This window comes from Zonotrichia leucophrys, chromosome 1 (assembly GCF_028769735.1).
Source record: "Zonotrichia leucophrys gambelii isolate GWCS_2022_RI chromosome 1, RI_Zleu_2.0, whole genome shotgun sequence".
Lineage (NCBI taxonomy): Eukaryota > Metazoa > Chordata > Aves > Passeriformes > Passerellidae > Zonotrichia > Zonotrichia leucophrys.
In genome coordinates this window covers 111,441,924-111,460,589 of record NC_088169.1, presented here as the reverse complement: position 1 = coordinate 111,460,589, position 18,666 = coordinate 111,441,924, and the positions used below count along the sequence as shown (strand labels likewise).

The following is an 18,666-nucleotide window of genomic DNA, read 5'->3' as shown; positions in this document are numbered from 1 at the left end:
GCAGAGTTGGGTGCTGTTGATAATGTTACAGTTTTCTTTAATGAAACAGACATAGGAGCCAAATTTGCATGCAAAGATGATACAATTTAGATATGTGTGAAGAGATTCTGTCTCCTCTTTAATGTATCTATATAGAACCAGCTGTAATTGCAACATGATAGTAGGAGCAATAGGGATAGGGTAACTCCAACAGTGTTGCCAAAATCAGTGGGATAACCAGCTAATAGCCCCAGAGAGGCATGTGGGTGCTCTGGAGTGTGTGGCTCAGGCTGGAGTTCATCTGATTATGCCTGATCAGAGGCCTTTAAAATGAGACATTTGCTGCAGAAACGTTCCCCACATGAATAGGTTCATGCAGCACAGTGGAGGTGAGAACAGGCAGTAGGATGACTTCTCTGACTCATTAAGGAGATGTGGGATAGGGAGGAGAAGATTTGTAGGTGATGCAGAACTTGACACAACGACTGCAGTGTGGATCATGATAAAGTAGAGCAGCACAAAGTCACTAGGGTGTGTAACAGCACAACCTCACAGCTGTTTAAATTTGGGGAACTGGAAAACCGTGCTGCTTAGTACTACAAGTTGCTGGTAACTCTATTTGGCCAGAGGTGATCATAGAGTGCCCATGTCTTTTAATCCTCTGGTGTCATCAGCCCATGAGCCAATTTTTTGTTTTGAAATGCAGTTTGAACAGTAGTTTCTTCATAAAATTCAAGACACTCCCATCCTAATAAGATTTATATTGTTTCATTTGGTATATGTGGGAAGAAACTACTTCTTTGGTGCTGAGAAGGAATATTGGGGATATTTACATTTGAATAATATTTAACTAGCAATGCTTAACACATTAACAATAAATCTTGGTTAGATTCTAAATTAAGTGGATTTGCATCTGAGTAGGTGAGATGAACAGGAGAGATTTTGTTGAAACATAAACAAGACAGAAATTGGTTCCAAAATAATTTAGCCCAGAGCACGTAAACAGTAATGTTCAATAGTTTCCACCTCCAGAAACAGCTTTATGTGCCTTACTGCCTACATCATGCATTTTGTTTCTTAGAAAGAAGCTGAAAAAGCAGCTGCTTTTTTTGTGCCCTTTTTTTTTTTAAAGCCTCAATAATGTGTGATGTGTTGCTGAGCAAATTTAGCTGGGTACTACTCCAGTACTTTTTTGACCTTTCTAATAGATATGATGAGTGACTAACCCCTCATGCTTTCAGAGTAATCACACAGAGCAGTAACTTACAGGTGGTCAGGAAGGCATTTTATTTTATTTTTCTCCCTTTGTGTAACCCTTAGCACACATCATTGAACATGTGTCTGGGTATATTGGACCAAAGAGACAAAAGATTTAAGCAGAGTTTATGTTCTTAAGAAATATCAGATTACGGCCATTCACAGGGGAATTTTGGATAGCTCAGTCATGTTGGGGATTTGTACTTTCGGCTTCCTGCTGACTTTTGAAGTGTCTTTAATGTGAGTGTTCAGATCCAAGGTGCTTCCCTGTTTTGTTGACTCCAGAATGATTTGCTTTGGACAAAGGGAAGATGGCCTCACTGCCTGTAAACTCAATGGCCAGCCTGGGCTGCCTCTGGTCTGAAATACACATCTGTCTTCTCGGGAATGGGGGAAGAACTGCCATGCATAGCTCCACAGCAGACACATCTGCTTGGGAAGTTCCTCATTGGTTTTCTGTTCTCTCCTTGTGGGCTGCTTTGCAGTGTGCCCTGGAGATGCGAGACTTCCCCTGGGCAGCAGGAGGCACGCATCTAGAGAATGCTGGAGCTGCAGGAGGGAAGTGGCCAGTGCAAAAGCAGCGAGGAGCCAAGAGAAAAAAGGCAAGCAGGCAGCCAGCACTGAGAGGAGCGGGCGGCAGGAAGCGCTTCGACGCTGCCTCTGGCGGCACACGCTCCCCGGAGGAACTTGACGAGAGCCCATCTGCGTGTGTGTGAGACTGTGAGCTCAGGATTTCTGTCAATGCATTCCAGTAACCCCAAAGTGAGGAACTCCCCGTCAGGCAACACACAGAGGTAAGGAGAAGAGCCTGCAGTCGGCTGCTGGGGGTTGGTGCACGTTGCCGTCCCTGCTCTGCTGCTGGATTAGCCCAGGGACTGTGGCAGTGTGGCTTCCTGGTCCCTCTGTGCTCCCATCAGCCTGCTGAGTACCTGAGCAGTGGCTGCACAGTGCTGGTGGTCTCCATGTTTGCAACCATGAGGCATGGATTTTCTGTTCCTTGTGCTCTCCTCCCTTCTACCAGGTGCCTGGATAGGCAGCAGGAGAATAAACCTGCTGTTTCTACCTTGGTTTTTTTCCCCTTCTCTTCTAATTATCTATTTCCTGAGAGATAGCCGGGCATCAGAAGGTCTCTCTGTACTTTCACACAAAATGCTTTCTCCATATTATTGGCTTGAACAGCCTGGAGAACTGATCAGCTGAGCACTGAGATCCTCTGCATCAGTCACCTGCCAGTGCAGCTGGGCAGCATTTCTTCTCCACTAATTTGGAAAGGCAAAAATATGAAAACAAAGCAGTGTCCAGGGACTTAGGATGGTTCTGATTGACAGCATTCTCGAGTTTGAGTTTTTACTCCTAGAGGTCATCTGGAGCTTAACAGTGTTTCAGAGGGAATGCTTCTGAGTCAGGTGTCTGTCCAGAGGAGGGAACAGCTTGTGTGAGTCCCACAGTGAGGATGCTAGGAGGAGGATGCCTGTTGGAAGTAATAGTGATGATGCTAAAACACAATGCAGAAGATCCAGTGGCAATGGAGGGTGAGGAGGGAAGGGATGCCTAATACCTGCAGAGGAGCAAAATAGTTTTAGGATGCAATTTGCTGGATGGAAGAGGAATGAAAGACTCTGAGTCTCCTTTGGCACAAACTGAGGAGGAATCATCTGCCCCATTTTACAGGAGTGTGCTTGGAGATGGTATCCTTCACTTTCCTGATTCAGGGGCAGGTTGTAGCTGGTTTAATTGTTTTCACGGTCAGAGGTTTGTGTTTCTCTGGCAGCTCGCCCCAGTGGATGACGAATGCTGCAGCAATGCTGGGTTTTCCTTGTGCTCCCTGTAGAACTGGATAGGGAGGTGCAAGGGAGGGGTTGGGGGGGGGTCTGCTGATCAGAGCTGCAGTGTAGTTGGGGTCCAGGAGAATGGTGAGGGGAACTTCATAGTGCCTTGTTTGTTTACTCTGAGCTGGTCTTGGTGTGAGGTGCTTCTCTGTGCACATAGAAACCGTTGTCTTTATTGACAGAAGCGCCAGAGGTGGGTCCTCATGTGACAGCAGTTTCTGGGATCTGGCAGGTCTGTGGTTTGCCCTGGTGCCTTCTTGAGCAATGAGATTCCATCTTGGATAATAACCCTTTCAGGGCATGTTCAAAAAAGCACCTGCATGACTCTAAGCTTGCAGGCATTTTTTATTTGTCAGCAATTGTCTTAGCTTGTAAAGGTGACAGTGGTTGTTTCTGCTTCACTCTAATCTGTTCCTACAGGGCTGAATGAATCAATGGTGTGATTTGTCACTTTTTCCTTTTCTTTCTTTTTTATTTTCTCTCTCCCCAGTAGCCCCAAATCAAAGCAGGAGGTGATGGTCCGTCCCCCTACAGTGATGTCCCCGTCTGGCAACCCTCAGCTGGATTCCAAATTTTCCAACCAAGGCAAACAAGGGGGCTCCACCAGCCAATCCCAGCCCTCTCCCTGTGACCCCAAAAGTGGAGGTCACACCCCCAAAGTGCTCCCGGGCCCGGGTGGGAGTATGGGGCTGAAGAATGGGGCTGGAAATGGTGCCAAGGGGAAGGGGAAGAGAGAGAGGAGCATTTCAGCAGACTCCTTTGAACAGAGGGAAGCTGGGACTCCCAATGATGACCCAGAAATCAAAGGTACGTGTGCTAGGGTTCGTGTGCAAGTGCAGACACTTAGTCTGAATCTTCTGTAAGATGGAGAATTGCTCTGCAAGTATTAGTGAGACATTTTGTTTGTCTGGGGCTCTCAAAGTTCCAGCCAATGAAGTTCTAAAGGTCTTGAAAGCAGGCAAAGAGGAGAGGTTGTCATAGCTGGCATTGGTAAATGTCTTGTTCACGCTCGGTTAGAGCCCAGACCTGACTCTGGTGGGAAAGTTCCTTTGTAACTCTTAAACTCCCCCAGAGGATTTATAAGTACAAATGCAACCTGTTGGTCTCCTTCTGGCCTTTGGCCTTTCAGGAACTGTTCTCTTGTAACTGGGGTTTTAACAATATGCAGGTCTGTTTTGTCAACATAGATACATAACCCATAGCACCCTGACTGGTAACACAAGCCAGAGAGCTGGGATTCCTGTTCCTGGCTCCAGCATTGCCTCTGTGAGACAGTGCAAAACCTGACCACATGTTCACTTGTTCCATCTTTGCTAGGTCACCTAGCTAAGGTGGATGAGCAAAAGAAAAATTCAAGTTTTGCAGGAGTGTTTTCCTGAGGCAGATATATTTATCCTTGTTCCTACATAAAAGTGTAGTTTTCCTGCTTTTTTATGTGGTCATTAGAGAATTCAAAGAGATCGGTTGTGGGAACTGCCACTTTCCTTGGAAAAGGACACAAGAGGAGCTTTCTCCCAGTGTTGCTTGAAGTACACCAAGGCTTTAGAGGAAAGACATGTGGTGTAATAGAAGAATTGCCTTGAGTGGTGCTTGAGGAAGAAGCAGCAAATTTCAGAGGAGAAAAAGCTCTGATCATTTTCCAGAATTGATTTGCAAAGAGATCCCAAGATAGTGATTCCCTTCTTTTCTCCTTTGTCCCTTTCCAGACTGCAATTCTGCTGATCATGTGAAGTCCCAGGAGTCTCAGCACACACCACACTCCATGACTCCTTCAAATGCTTCAGCCCCAAGGTCTTCCACACCTTCCCATGGTCTAACTGCCACTTTGGAGCCAGCAAGTGGGCAGAAGACTCCATCCAAAGTGGTTTACGTCTTTTCTACTGAGATGGCCAACAAGTAAGTAGGTAGCTGCTTGAATGTCTTCTGAGAGCAGGAATTGCATTTGTGCTCATCTTTTAAGAGATGATCAAGGGCACTTTCTGCATCAAGTAGCAAAAAGTCATTACTTGTTTTGGGGATGCTGAAGAGGTTGGAGTGGACCATATCCCTGCCTTCTTTGCTCTGAGAAGTAATTGTTTCATTCTCTGAGGTATGGGTATATAATTTTTTTTGGCAAATAGTGGTGGATATTGTTTTGCAATCCATGCAATGAATAGAAGCCAGGATGGCTTAAACTGAGACGTGAACCCTGAATGCTGATGAGTTTGTAGACGTAAGCATTTTTCTTTTGCTACTCATCTAGAGTGAAATATGTGTGGCTAAATCTTTCTCCCTTTTGCCAGCTGAAAGATAGAAAGGAGGCCAGTTAAGAAAAATTGATTCTTGGTTTCAACTGGATGTGTGCATCTGCCTGTCTGTCTTTGCAGGGCTGCAGAAGCTGTGCTGAAGGGACAGGTGGAAACCATCGTGTCCTTTCATATCCAGAACATCTCAAACAGCAAGGCGGAACGAAACACTGTACCCTTGGTAGGGAATACCTGCATGGGGGTGAGAAGGGGAAATTGTAAATGGGCCTGTGTCTGGTTCAGAGAGATGGATGATTATTTACGCTCTGAAATAAGTTTTAGGAAGACAGACAGTTGTCATTCAGACTGTCTGCAAATAAATGTCTTGGGTCACCCAAAGAAGAGTTAGAGTCTTGCAATATTTTGGTAGTGTATTTCCAACGTGTAGGTCATGCAGAACTAGCATAGACAAAAGGGGTCCCTGCAGTAATGCCTTGAGCAAAGTAGGTTTGTGCATTGCCAAGAGGCTGCTGTGTAATTGCTGCATGAAGGCAAATTTTGGGCTGGTGGGATTGAGATTGGGTGTTTTGTTTGCACTGCTGCTGATGTGGCATGGCTGGAAGAAGAGCAAGTGACTGAGTGTGGCTTTCTCTTGCAGAATCCTCAGATCACTGCACTTCGGACTGAACCCAAGGCCCTGCCACAGCCCCAGCCCCCCGCTGCCCAGGACCAGAACCCTCCCCAGAACGCCAAAATGCAGCCGACCCCGCCCGTGTCAGCGCCAGTATCCAAACCCACCGGCCCCCCATGTCCCATAGATCAGGACAGTCCCAGTGTGGAAAGCAAAGTGATGTCTGTGGGCAGCCCTGCCAACTCTACCCCATTGCAGACAGAAGGATTTGGGCAGAGTTCAACCCCCAATAATCGAGCGGTTAGCCCAGTTTCCCAAGGTAGCAATAGCTCTGCTGCAGACCCCAAAGGCCCTCCCCAGCAGGGGTCTGGTGGGGACCCATCCAGCTTGGGTGAGAACCCCGATGGACTGTCCCAGGAGCAGCTGGAGCACCGAGAGCGCTCGTTGCAGACCCTGCGGGACATCCAGCGCATGCTCTTCCCTGATGAGAAGGAGTTTGCAGGAGGGCAGAGTGGGGGGCCACCCCCAAATGCTGGGGTGCTGGATGGTCCCCAAAAGAAACCCGAAGGGCCGATACAGGCTATGATGGCTCAATCCCAAAGTTTAGGCAAAGGGTCGGGGTCTCGGACAGATGGAGGGGCTCCGTTTGGCCCTCAAGGACACAGGGACATGCCTTTTTCCCCAGATGAAATGGGGCCACCACCAATGAACTCCCAGTCAGGAGCCATAGGCCCAGACCACCTGGACCACATGACTCCTGAGCAGGTGGCCTGGCTCAAGCTGCAGCAGGAGTTTTACGAGGAGAAGAGAAGGAAGCAAGAGCAGGTGGTTGTGCAGCAGTGTTCCCTGCAGGACATGATGGTCCACCAGCACGGGCCTCGTGGCATGGTCCGAGGTCCTCCCCCTCCCTACCAGATGACCCCTGGTGAGGGCTGGGGACCTGGGGGTCCGGAGCCCTTCCCTGAAGGCATGAACATGTCCCACTCTCTGCCCCCCAGGGGCATGGCCCCTCATCCCAACGTGCCCGGGAGCCAGATGCGCCTGCCTGGTTTTGCAGGAATGATGAACCCTGACATGGAAGGCCCCAATGTCCCGAATCCTGCCTCACGGCCCGGGCTTTCGGGAGTTAGTTGGCCAGATGATGTGCCAAAAATCCCAGATGGGCGAAACTTCCCTCCTGGTCAGGGTGTCTTCAGTGGCCCTGGCCGAGGGGAGCGATTCCCCAATCCGCAGGGTCTGCCTGAAGAGCTCTATCAGCAGCAGCTGGCTGAGAAACAGATGGGCCTCCCTCCTGGTCTGAACATGGAAGGCATCAGGCCCGGCATGGAGATCAACAGAATGATGCCCTCCCAGAGACACATGGAGCCTGGGAACAACCCCATCTTCCCTCGCATGCCGGTAGAAGGACCGATGAGCCCATCTAGGGGGGACTTCCCAAAAGGAATGCCCCCACAAATGGCTTCTAGCAGGGAGCTGGAGTTTGGGATGGGCCCTGGCAGCATGAAGGGGGACATGGGCATGAATGTCAGCATGGGCTCCAACCCACCCCTGGTCCCTCAGAAGCTGAGGGAGGCAGGAGTCGGGCCGGAAGAGATGATGAAGCTGCGCCCCGGCGTGTCGGAGATGCTCTCCTCTCAGCAGAAGATGGTGCCGCTGCCATTTGGGGAGCACCCGCAGCAGGAGTATGGCATGGGTCCCAGGCCTTTCCTTCCCATGTCTCAGGGCCCGGGAGTCGGTCTGCGGAATCTCAGAGAACAGATGGGGCCTGACCAAAGGACTAACAACCGGCTCAGCCACATGCCGCCACTACCTCTCAATCCCACCAGTAACCCGAATAGCCTCAACACTGCTCCCCCTGCACAGCGCAGCCTCGGCCGCAAGCCCTTGGATATCTCTGCGGCTGGCCAGGTGCATTCGCCAGGCATCAACCCCCTCAAGTCCCCCACCATGCGCCAGGTCCAGTCTCCCATGATGGGGTCTCCCTCGGGGAACCTCAAGTCCCCTCAGACGCCCTCCCAGCTGGCAGGAATGCTCACGGGCCCCACTGCCGCAGCTGCTGCTGCCTCCATTAAATCCCCCCCTGTCTTGGGGTCTGCTGCTGCTTCTCCTGTCCACCTCAAGTCTCCGTCTCTCCCCGCACCTTCTCCTGGATGGACTTCATCTCCAAAGCCTCCTTTGCAGAGCCCTGGCATTCCCCCGAACCACAAGGCGTCTCTAACCATGTCATCTCCAGCCATGCTGGGGAACGTGGAGTCGGGTGAGTGCAGCCTCTGCTAGCCAGACTTGGTGCTTTGGTTCGTGTTGGGTCATCCAAGATGTGAAGCACAGGGAGGGAGGAGGGCTCCTGCAGCAGAATAAGAGCTGGATGGCCTTTTCCTTATTTGAGGGGGGCTGTGCCGAGGGTTTGGTGGGTGAGGGCTTGTCCTCCTCCTGTTGTATTTGTGGGTTTGTGCCGTGCCTCCCATGTGTTGAGCTCAGGGCTGATCACTCTGAGGATGTAAAAGCAAAAGGATGGGGTTAAGAGGTGTGAAAAGATATGGGGAATTGATGGGGGAAATCTCTCCTTGGAAGGGTCTTGTGCTGTTCTTCCATAGCTCATAGTCATTGTGTCTCAATGGAGAAGATCCTCTTGATGTTATTAAAGCACTTTGGTATAAAAGGTTCCTACAAAAACATGCAGAGCACTTAACCAGCTGTGTATCTAGACACAGTCAGGAATGGTTGGTCATTGGTAGGTTTACATTGCAGACCGGAAGTTGTGATTCAGTTATTCAGACTTGTAGCATTTTGGAGCCATCTAACCACTGCTGTACATAACATTTGGTTGCATGCTGAGCCGTGCTGTGCCTGGGACCTCGGGGTCCCGCTGCTGGCACACCTCTGCACTCACCTTCTCAAAGCTCACCCGCCCTTCAGTGCAGGCTTCCAGAGCAGCCTGGCCTGGGCAGCCTTCCCGCCCGGGAAATTCTCCTGGCTGGAAAGTGGAGCCCTTTGCCCACGTTGCCCTCTAGTGCTGCCGCGGGTAACGGCGGGGACCGGCACCGGGATGTGCCTGTGGGGTCGGCGGCTCGGGAGGGCACCAAAGTGCTTCAGTCTGTGCCTTACTTAGTGCTAATGAATGCTTTGACATGCAGCTCTTCCAAACCATGGATCTTTTGGCATTGCAGTTTTTTTGTATTCTCTATTTTCATTTCCTCTTTTGGTTGGGAGGGGCTGAGGAACGTGCAGTGAATTTTCAGTGAGAGTACAGCTTCAGTTTAGCGTCTGCACATTGGTCTGGGTGGCGTAAAATTCATCAGTGAAGAACAAAGGAGATTGGAAGTGCAGCTAAGTTACTTCTAGTTTTGTGAGAGGAAAGGATGACATTAAGCAAATAGCTGCAGAGAATCTTTCTTTCACTGGAATAAGCAGCTAATATCTCTATATGAAACAAGAAATGCAATGTAAACAGGGAGTTTTACTTGTAGCTCCTGATGCAGCTTGTCACAAATGTGCTTGCATGTCTCAGCATAATATCTGCTACAGCTTGCCTTGTGCTGCCTGTGTCTTTTTTCATTTTAGATTTTGATTTTTATGGCTAGCTCTGGTACCTAAAACTGTCTTCAGTGTATGAAAATTGAATAGTATGATTTTCAGACTAAACTGATAATTCTTCATGTGGATTTGTGGAGGCTCAAGGTAGTTCTAGTTAGAAATGTTATGCAGTAGAATAACAGATATTAATCAACTTGACCAATAGGCTTATTTTTCTGGTTACCTTTCATAATCATTGACTGCATTAGTCATGTAAAGTCTTGCAATAGGAAAGATTTCTAGTTTTTGAGATTTCTAAGGGAAAAGAGTTTGATTTAAGAAACAGTAAGAAGGAGAAAAATTTAAATTCATTCTCTTTTTCTTTTCTTTTTTTTCCTAAGGTGGTCCACCTCCTTCCACAGTCAGCCAGTCTGCTCCTGCGACTCTCCCTGGAAATCTTCCCTCTAGCAGTCCTTACACAATGCCTCCAGAGCCAACCCTGTCCCAGAATCCCCTCTCCATTATGATGTCCAGGATGTCCAAATTTGCCATGCCCAGCTCTACACCGCTCTATCATGATGCCATCAAAACTGTGGCCAGCTCGGATGACGACTCCCCTCCAGCGCGCTCCCCAAACTTGCCACCTATGAACAGCGTACCAGGTAAGAAAATCAAAGGCACGTAAGCACCAGGCATCAGGGTGATTTCATGGAAACCTCATCAAATGAAGACAATGAGATGGGAAAAAACTTGAGGAATATGTAGCCATGAGTTGTTTTTGAGGAAACATTTGCAGTTCTCTGAAATGGAAATTCTCCTTGTAACTGTTTTTTTCTGTCCAGAAAGTGTGCATTCTTCAGAAGGTGTCCAACATGGAAAGCGCTTGTGTATGGGAGAGATTGTCCCTCAGGCAGACTGGGATTGTTTGTGTGAATGAAGGCTGCTCATGGGATTAAGGGTCGGACCTACAATGTGTTATCCAGAGGAAACTTTACCTCTCCTGTCTTAAGACAGTGCCATAGAGGCTTCACTGTTTTTGGGGGGGTTTGTTTGGACACTGAATCATCAAAAACATAAAAGTAGGCTGTAGCACCTCCACCCTATTGAATTATAGTTGAAAAAGGGAATGAGCAGATGTTTCAAGAGAGTGGCAATTGGTAATGATTTCTTGATGAGTTTACCTGTAGCTTTGCAGTGTGTTTCACACAGTAATGGCTGGATATATCTGGGGAAACCTGGCTAATTGCTTAAGTTCATGATGGTAACTCATTAACCTCATTGATCAGTGCCTCTTAGTCTTATGAAGGTTACCTGATTTATCACTGCTGAGTTTTGAAAGGAGTTCTGGTCGCTTCCCAGCGGACAAGTGTCCATATGCTGATAATCTGTCACAGACATGTTTGCTACTGCCTGTGTCATCCAGACAGCAAGGGAGGTAGTAAAAGTATGGTTTGGATTGAAATCCTACTTATGGAGCAGGCTTTTGTCACTGATAGGGCAGTGACAAGGTTAGGGAGGTTAGGGTGGTTTGACTGGCATCGAATTTCTGGTCAAACTAACACTTTTCAATGCCACTGCTGATGGTTTTTTTACTAGCACTATATTTTTTGTCTGTGTGCAGACTTGGTAACCTTGCAAAAAGCTCTCTGACGGCTTTATTGATTATTGCTGGTTGTTGTCTAAATGTGATTCCTTGTTTCTTCCCTAGGAATGGGCATTAATTCTCAGAATCCTCGAATTTCAGGTCCAAACCCAGTGGGTCCAATGCCAACCCTTAGCCCAATGGGAATGACCCAGCCTCTTTCCCATAACAACCAGATGCCCTCTCCAAATGCGATGGGACCCAATATACCTCCTCACGGGGTCCCCGTGGGACCCGGCCTGATGTCACACAACCCAATGATGGGGCATGGTTCCCAGGAGTCTCCAATGGTACCTCAAGGACGCCTGGGCTTCCCGCAGGGGTTCCCTCCCGTACAGTCCCCTCCACAGCAGGTGCCATTTCCACACAATGGGCCCAGCGGTGGACAGGGCAACTTCCCAGCAGGAATGGGCTTCCACGGAGAAGGACCTCTGGGGCGTCCTACCAACCTGCCCCAAAGTTCGACAGATCCAGCACTTTGCAAGACTGGAGGCCCTGGCGGTCCAGACTCCTTCACTGTTCTCGGAAACAACATGCCTTCGGTTTTCACCGATCCAGAGCTGCAGGAGGTGATCCGTCCCGGAGCCACGGGAATACCCGAGTTTGACCTGTCCAGGATTATCCCGTCGGAGAAGCCCAGCCAGACACTACAGTATTTCCCTCGTGGGGAGGTGCCGGGCCGCAAGCAGCCGCAGGGTCCCGGGCCCGGCTTCTCCCACATGCAGGGGATGATAGGAGAGCAGACCCCGAGGATGGGACTAACATTGCCCGGCATGGGGGGCCCCGGGCCGGTGGGAACTCCAGATATCCCCCTGGGCACGGCTCCGTCCATGCCCGGTCACAACCCGATGAGGCCGCCGGCCTTCCTGCAGCAGGGCATGATGGGGCCGCACCACCGCATGATGTCACCAGCACAGCCCGCCATGCCCGGCCAGCCCGCGCTCATGAGCAACCCCGTGGCCGCCGTGGGCATGATCCCGGGCAAGGACCGCGCCCCCGCCGGCCTCTACAGCCACCCGGGCCCCGTGGGCTCGCCCGGCATGATGATGTCGATGCAGGGCATGATGGGACCCCAACAAAACATCATGATTCCCCCCCAGATGAGGCCCCGAGGTATGGCTGCTGATGTTGGCATGGGAGGATTTAGCCAAGGCCCTGGAAACCCAGGGAACATGATGTTTTAAGCTGCTACCATAAGACTGGATGTTCTGATCCTTGTCAAGATGAGATTCCAAGTCCTGAGGGCTTTTTTGGGAGCTTCAGGAGTACAGTTTGGCCATGCAATAGGTGAAAAGAGACCAGAGGATGCTTTGGGAAATCTCGAATGTATGGAATTACCTGAAAAAAAAAATATTCATTTTAACAGGTTGTTTTTTTTTTAAGATTTATTTTTTAAAAATTATTTTTGTGGACTTGGGTATCCCGTGACGGCACCTGCTTTGAGAATCTGTAGCTGTATTTTGAGAATTGCCATTTGTCACAAGTTGCACCATTCTCTGTATGTTTACGTCCTTCGGACTGGTTTCTCCCAGGACTCTCGGTTATTTTTGGGGTTTTTTGTGTACTGTACTATATTGTAAAAGGGATTTTAGCAGAGACTTTAGTCTTTGGGGTGAGAGGAGAATGGGATTCTAGGCTGTTTACTTTAGGTGGAGAATCCATCTTCAGAACTTCGGACTATTTTCCTTCAACTCCAATGTATAGAAAAACCAAACTACGACCTCAGAGCAGAGTATTAATGAAAAGCACAAAAAGGAACTTAAGTTCAGTGAGGGGAATCTTTTAAAAGAAATAAATAATAAGTTAAGGACATATTTTTCAAATTATGGCGTGCTGTCCAGCACCTTCTGTCTCTCCCTCCCACTCTTTATTAAATAGGCTTCTCTCTCTCTCCGTCCCCTTCTGTCTCCTCCTATGGCAGCTGCAATACGTTGTGTTATTTTGGGGAGTAAATCTAGGAGAGCCTCTCCTCACGTGGGGACTCTTCCCACTTTTAGGAAGGGGCTGGACTTGGACACTGTTACATCCTACAGTAGTCTCTCTCACTGTTTCCTATTCTCCTTTTCTTAGAAACCCCAAGTGATTTTATTAATGTGGGAGTGGAACAGACACTAAAAGTTATCCAGGATTTTTTTTTGTGGTTATTTTTTTTTCCTCCCCAGCGTAAAACGTTCTGTGTAACCTCCATTAAATTTGGTACAAAACCACTCGCCAGGGCTGTGGTGTCAGAAAAATAAAATATATTGTTTCTTACAAAAATGAACTGTCTCCTTTATCCAGTCCAGTTGTTTCTGTCCAGATCAATCAGCTGGCCAGATGACTGTTTGCTCTTCCTTGTGATCACAGCCAGTCTAGAGGCCAGGTGGGCTAAACTTTGACAACTCCTAAAAGTCTGGTCAATAGGCAGCTGTGTGCTCCTTTTGAGGCAATTCTGTTAACTTAATCCTGACCTGAGCTTGTTTTCCCTTGGAGTGAGGTCTTATTTCAGAGCACCCCAGGAACTATACTTACAGACTTCCTCAATTTGCTGAGGGTCAGGGAACAGATGAAACTTGTCTCCGTCACTTCCTCCTGGAGAGTGTTTGCAGCCCTGCAAGGTGCACGGGTTTGAGCTCCCCCTGAGCAGCAGTGTCCGTCTGCCCAGGCACTGGGATTGTGTCCCTCTCTGGGGACTGGATTGGGTCAGGTCTCTGACTGCCAGCACTGAGAGCCTCAGATGCTGGGGAAGGATGAACTTTAATAACAAAGGTGAGAGAGAAATTGTCAGTGAGCAGATTTTTATCAAGACAGCCCTGCTGAGTAAATTGTTGCTTTGCCACAGTTCTCATCGATTGCTTCCTAATCCCCTGTCTTTTCAAACTTGCCTTTTGAGAGGATTTCACTGAGGAGGTTTTATGGTCCTGCTTATGAGGAGTGAAAGGATGGCTGACAAAACATGGATTGGGAGTTGAGCCCTGCTACTGGAGGATACCAGCATGAGCCAGATATGGATCTGTAGGCCAGGGTGTGGGCTCTGTGGCTGGCTGTTCTCTGGTCCCCCAGCACTGTATATGGAGTGGGTAATTTGTTCTTCCTTCCACTTACTGCTACTTAAAACTATTTCAATGAGTAGTTTCTTCAGAGGGCTGGTCATTAGTGTGAAAATTCATGTGGAGAATCAGTATTTTTAACATGCTTGTGTGTGAGAATTTTTTAGAGTTAACTGATCCTTAACAGGTGGAAAAAGAATTCCTCTTGGTGGCTGATTTACTAAACTTTTGTTGCTGGTGTTATAAAATGAGTGAAGCCATGCAGTGTTGGAGGCACGCAAGCCTCAGAGCCTTCTGTTGTCTGCTTCCAAATTCACCTTTGTGCTGTCATGCAAATTTACGATGATTTTGGGTGAGAATTACTCTTTTGACAAAGTGTAGGATGTCTGTTGTGGTGCTTCCCTCTGACAAGACAGGCAGCGTGAAGCACGGGCTTGTCAAGATTTTGGAAAGAGATGACAATGACACAGTAAGTGTTATTTCTGTAGAGTGGAATTACCTCTTCTTTAAGTGGTTGCACAGCTCCCTTTTGAGGACCTTGCATGGGAATTGTTACAATGCAACCTTTTTAAGTGTTGCCACTTCTGCCATCACTCCTGACTGTTTTTACCATGTTGAACAAAGCAAAGTTCTTGATCAACATAGAAATGAACAGAAGGTTTTGGGATTTTTTTAAACTGTCGTAGGGCCTCCTATGCCTGTTAAGATTTTGAATGGCAAAGGATTTGAGGTGGCTGTGACTTATTCTAGGAAAATTAGCATAGGAAATTCACTGTTTCAAAGCCACCGAACAGTGAGAGGATACATTTTAAACATACTGTAAAATTAAAGTTCCTTCTGTGTCTAATTTATGATGCTGGCATTTGGTATCTTAGTAAGATTTTTCCTACAGGAAGTGCAGAAGATGTGGATTCTCCTGAGTCCACATAGGTGCACTCAACCTCAGTGTTTGCACCAGCAGATGAACAAGAGTTGCGAAGGTCTTAACTGGCTCCAGTTGTGAAAATGACTGTGTAGATGTATGTAGATGAACTTCTTTGTTCTGCTCTGATTCCATTTCTTCCCTTTTTGCTTTGCAAATGGAAAAGCTTTCTAGCTGTCAGCCTTGTGGATTCACCTGAGGATCTGTAAGTCAGGATCTGTTCCCTCCTGCTCATCAATAGTAACTGTGACTCAGCTTTGGTAGTCATGGTGCAGTTGAAGATGGAAAGTGGGTTGCCATTTTTAGTTTTCTCCCCCCCCTCCCCCCTTTTTTTTTTTAAGCTTTCAAATCATCCTCCTCCACCTTTGTTTGAAAGAATGAAATAGACTTTATTCATACATGCTTGGCTGCTCTTCCTCTCTAGTAACATGGGAGGAAACAGTCTGCTGTTCAAATTATCTCATCCCAGATGGCTGCGCAGCCGGAGTGTGGAGAGACTTAAAAGGTAAACCCAGCAGATGGTGAACTTCTGAAATGCGAAGTAATGTGCCTGCTAAATCAAAAGTTTAAAATATTTGAAATCTGTTTGTTTTAAATTAGTAGACTTGCACTCAGGTCAACTGTGAAGTACACGGGCAGTTTTAAGCACCATCCAAATAAACTGGAGATTTGTACCTGGATCATGGACCAGCCAATCTGCCAAAGAAGATGACAGCAAGGAGCCAGCCTTAGAGTTTAGTCCTGACATCCTTGGGGTGTCTGATGGGTCACATTTGGAAGACAGACCTATGTGTGGAGATCTGATCTGCATCAGTCTTGGTTGGGATCTGAATGCTGGCAGTGCTTCTGGTACAATACATGTGTCCTGATTGAGAGTAGATGTGGGTGCCCAAATCTTTCTGAGGGTAAGTTGAAATGCCCCATTTTTTGTTCCCCCAGTGTTGGGACTATTATAAATAGGGTATATGCAGGGCTTAATTTTGAGGTGCTTTGTGTGCTCTCTGCTGTGCTGGTTCTCACTGGGGTGGCAGAATGGGCTACATTTTATTGGTGGTATGTGGTGGTGTTCACAGGGTCCCAGGATGAGGGAAGAGATGAGAATCTTGACTCCATGTTTCAGAAGGCTGATTTATTATTTTATTATATATTATATTAAAAGAAAATTGTATATTAAAACTATACTAAAAGAATAGAAGAAAGGATTTCATCAGAAAGCAAGGAAAGGAAAAAGAATAATAAAATCTTGTGACTGCTCACAACCTCGACACAGGTGGCTGTCATTGGTCATCAAGTAAAAACAATTTCACATTGTGGGTAAACAGTTCTCCAAATCACATTCCAAAGTAGTAAAACATGGAGAAGCTGAAGCTTCCCAGATTCTCAGGAGAAAAGATCCTAATGAAAGGGTTTTTCAGAAAATATGTCTGACAGTGGTGTCCTTCTTCAGTCATGATGGTGAATGGTTTCCTTGTGCAGCCTTACCAGGCTGCTGGCTGAAACCTGTTCCCTAATGGGACACTTCTCGAGGAAAAATGATCCATGTTTGATACAGGCCTGTATTTACTAAAATGTACTTTACTTTGTTAGTTGGTAGTCATTTTTAACCTAAAATAGTTAATGACACAAAAAAAAAGTGATGCTGTTTTGTTTGGGATACTGGGAAATTGTTGATTTCTGAGACTTTTATTCCACATTCTCAGGAATGCCTCAGCTCTTCCATGCTGTGTTTTCAATACAGTAGCTCCCACTTATCTGTGTCTTTTGGTATTAAAACTCTTCCACTGTCCAACCAATCCTCTTCTGAAATGATCATTTACACTAGCTGTGGTCAGAAATAACTCCTCCATCCTGTGGGCCACAACTACCATGGAAGAGATGGACCATTGCATGGCCCAACCACTTTGAGGGCAAAGGTAAGGCTAGAACAGGGCAGAAGGGGCACTGCAGAAACCCTGCAAGAGCCAGTGAAGTGACCTGTTCCCAGTGGTGCCTTCCTCCAGGCCGCTGGCCTGCTTTTCTCAGGTCTTCTGCTGTTACTGAAATTTGTGTTAGCCTGCCTAGAGTGATAGGAGGATCTTAATTCTGTAAAAGCAGTGCCCTCTTGAGCAACTTGTGCTTCTAAGTGCTCTGGCTTGTGGCTGTGTTGCAACTTTTTACCTTGCTGCTGGTCAGTTTTGTTAGGGATGCTCCTAGTTATTATTTAAGAATAGGTATGTGAATTCCCCTTTGGTATGGCCAAAGTTCCTGATTCCTTTTTCCAAGCAGTTCATGCCTCACAAATAACTTGTAATTGTAGACCTAGTATTTCATCACTGTTCCCCAAATACTTGAAACTGTGTATAAGAGGGAGCTTGATTAGAGCAGAACACACTGTTCTTAAGGAGGGGTAGGCATTGATTTTTATGTAGTGGCATTGTGGTTTCAGGCTGTACAAAAACTTGATGGAAAATAACAATGTTGTGTTTGCTTTTTTTGACAGCTTCTAATAGCAGTTCAGTGAGACCTCCAGCAATGTATTTAGCATTCAAATTATTCTGTTCGCTGTGCATGGTGTCAACATGCAATTGTGGTGGGGGCAGGCTAATGAAAGGGTAGGGGTAAATCCAGCCCATTCTTCTTAGGGAAAAGGTGCTCTAGTGCCTCCATCACATACCTGTCAATGGCTTACATTAAGTGATTTTTTCACTAAGTGAAAAGAGGTAACACAGAACCTAAATTGCAGGGCCATTTTAATAAATGGTCCCCCTGTTTTAACCTCTGCCAATCCCAAGGGATGTAGGGACCATGTTTTATTTACTTACATAAAAGTGGAGATCTTTTTTAATGAAATAGTGAGATGGAGTGCACCCTCAGCAGGTTTGCAGAGGACACAAAGTCAAGTGGTGCCGTTGACGCAAGAGAAGGACCTGGACAAACTTGAGAAGTGAGACTGTGAGAAACTAGTGGTGTTCACCAAGTCCCAGTACCTGTTGCTGCACCTGGCTCAGGGCAATCCCACACATGAGACCAGCCTAGGAGAAGTCATTGAGAGCAGCCCTGTGGAGAAGCACTTGGGAATTGTGGTGGATGTGGACATGAGCCAGCACCGTATGCTTGCAGCCCAAAAACCCAACCATGTTCTGGGCTGCATCCAGAGCCCTGTGGGCAGCACTCAAGGAGGGGATTCTGCTCCTCTGCTCTGCTCTGGTGAGACTGCACTGCAGTGCTGCATCCAGCTCTGGGGCACCCAGCACAAGAAAGATTTGGACCTGTACAGATCAGTTCAGAGGAGGCCACAAAGATTATCAGAGAACTAGATAGCTTCTGTTATGAAAACAGGCTGAGAGAATTGGGGCTGCTAAGCCTGGAAAAGAGAAGGCTGCAGAAGGACTTTAGAGCAGCCTTCCAGTGCCTAATGGGGGGCTCTTTACATGGGCAGACAGTGATAGGATAAGGGAGAACAGTTTTAAACTAAAGAGGAGAGATTTAGGTTAAATTCTTTACTGTGAGAGTGGTGAGGCACTGGCACAGATTGCACAGAGAAGCTGTGGATGCTCCATCCCTGAAAGTGTTTAAGACCAGGCAGGATGGAGCTTTGAGCTGCCCAAGTAGATGGCATCCCTGCCCATGGCAGGGGCTTGGGACTATATGATCTTTAAG

At 47.4% G+C, this 18,666-nt stretch overlaps 2 protein-coding genes across 11 annotated transcripts in view; both read left to right on the top strand.

Moving 5' to 3' along the window:
* The window catches only part of LOC135454817 (uncharacterized), an 81,401-nt gene extending 79,449 nt beyond the window's left edge, over positions 1–1,952 (top strand). For all 8 annotated transcript variants that reach the window (XM_064727348.1, XM_064727356.1, XM_064727366.1 and 5 more), the window contains one exon: positions 1,722–1,952. In XM_064727348.1, coding sequence (XP_064583418.1) covers positions 1,734–1,952 — 219 coding nt within the window. In that variant the 5' untranslated portion in view covers positions 1,722–1,733. The remainder of the gene's footprint in view (positions 1–1,721) is intronic.
* BCL9 (BCL9 transcription coactivator) lies at positions 1,897–13,335 on the top strand. 3 transcript variants are annotated; one of them, XM_064727284.1, is made up of 7 exons: positions 1,897–2,030; positions 3,556–3,872; positions 4,772–4,961; positions 5,432–5,531; positions 5,949–8,178; positions 9,836–10,096; positions 11,179–13,335. In XM_064727284.1, the coding sequence occupies exons 1-7, from the start codon at positions 1,978–1,980 to the stop codon at positions 12,258–12,260; spliced, it is 4,233 nt and encodes a 1,410-aa protein (XP_064583354.1). In that variant the 5' UTR covers positions 1,897–1,977; the 3' UTR covers positions 12,261–13,335. The 3 variants fall into 3 exon arrangements, with proteins under 3 accessions (XP_064583354.1, XP_064583335.1, XP_064583345.1); XM_064727265.1 differs by having other exon boundaries at positions 11,143–13,335; XM_064727275.1 differs by having other exon boundaries at positions 1,899–2,030; positions 3,559–3,872; positions 11,143–13,335.
* The last annotated feature ends 5,331 nt before the right edge of the window (positions 13,336–18,666 follow it).

Coding starts and splice junctions, on each gene's coding strand:
- BCL9 (XM_064727265.1), top strand. CDS start 1,978: ATGCATTCCAGTAACCCCAAAGTGAGGAACTCCCCGTCAGGCAACACA. Junction 3,873..4,771: donor TGATGACCCAGAAATCAAAG/GTACGTGTGCTA, acceptor GTCCCTTTCCAG/ACTGCAATTCTGCTGATCAT. Junction 4,962..5,431: donor TCTACTGAGATGGCCAACAA/GTAAGTAGGTAG, acceptor CTGTCTTTGCAG/GGCTGCAGAAGCTGTGCTGA.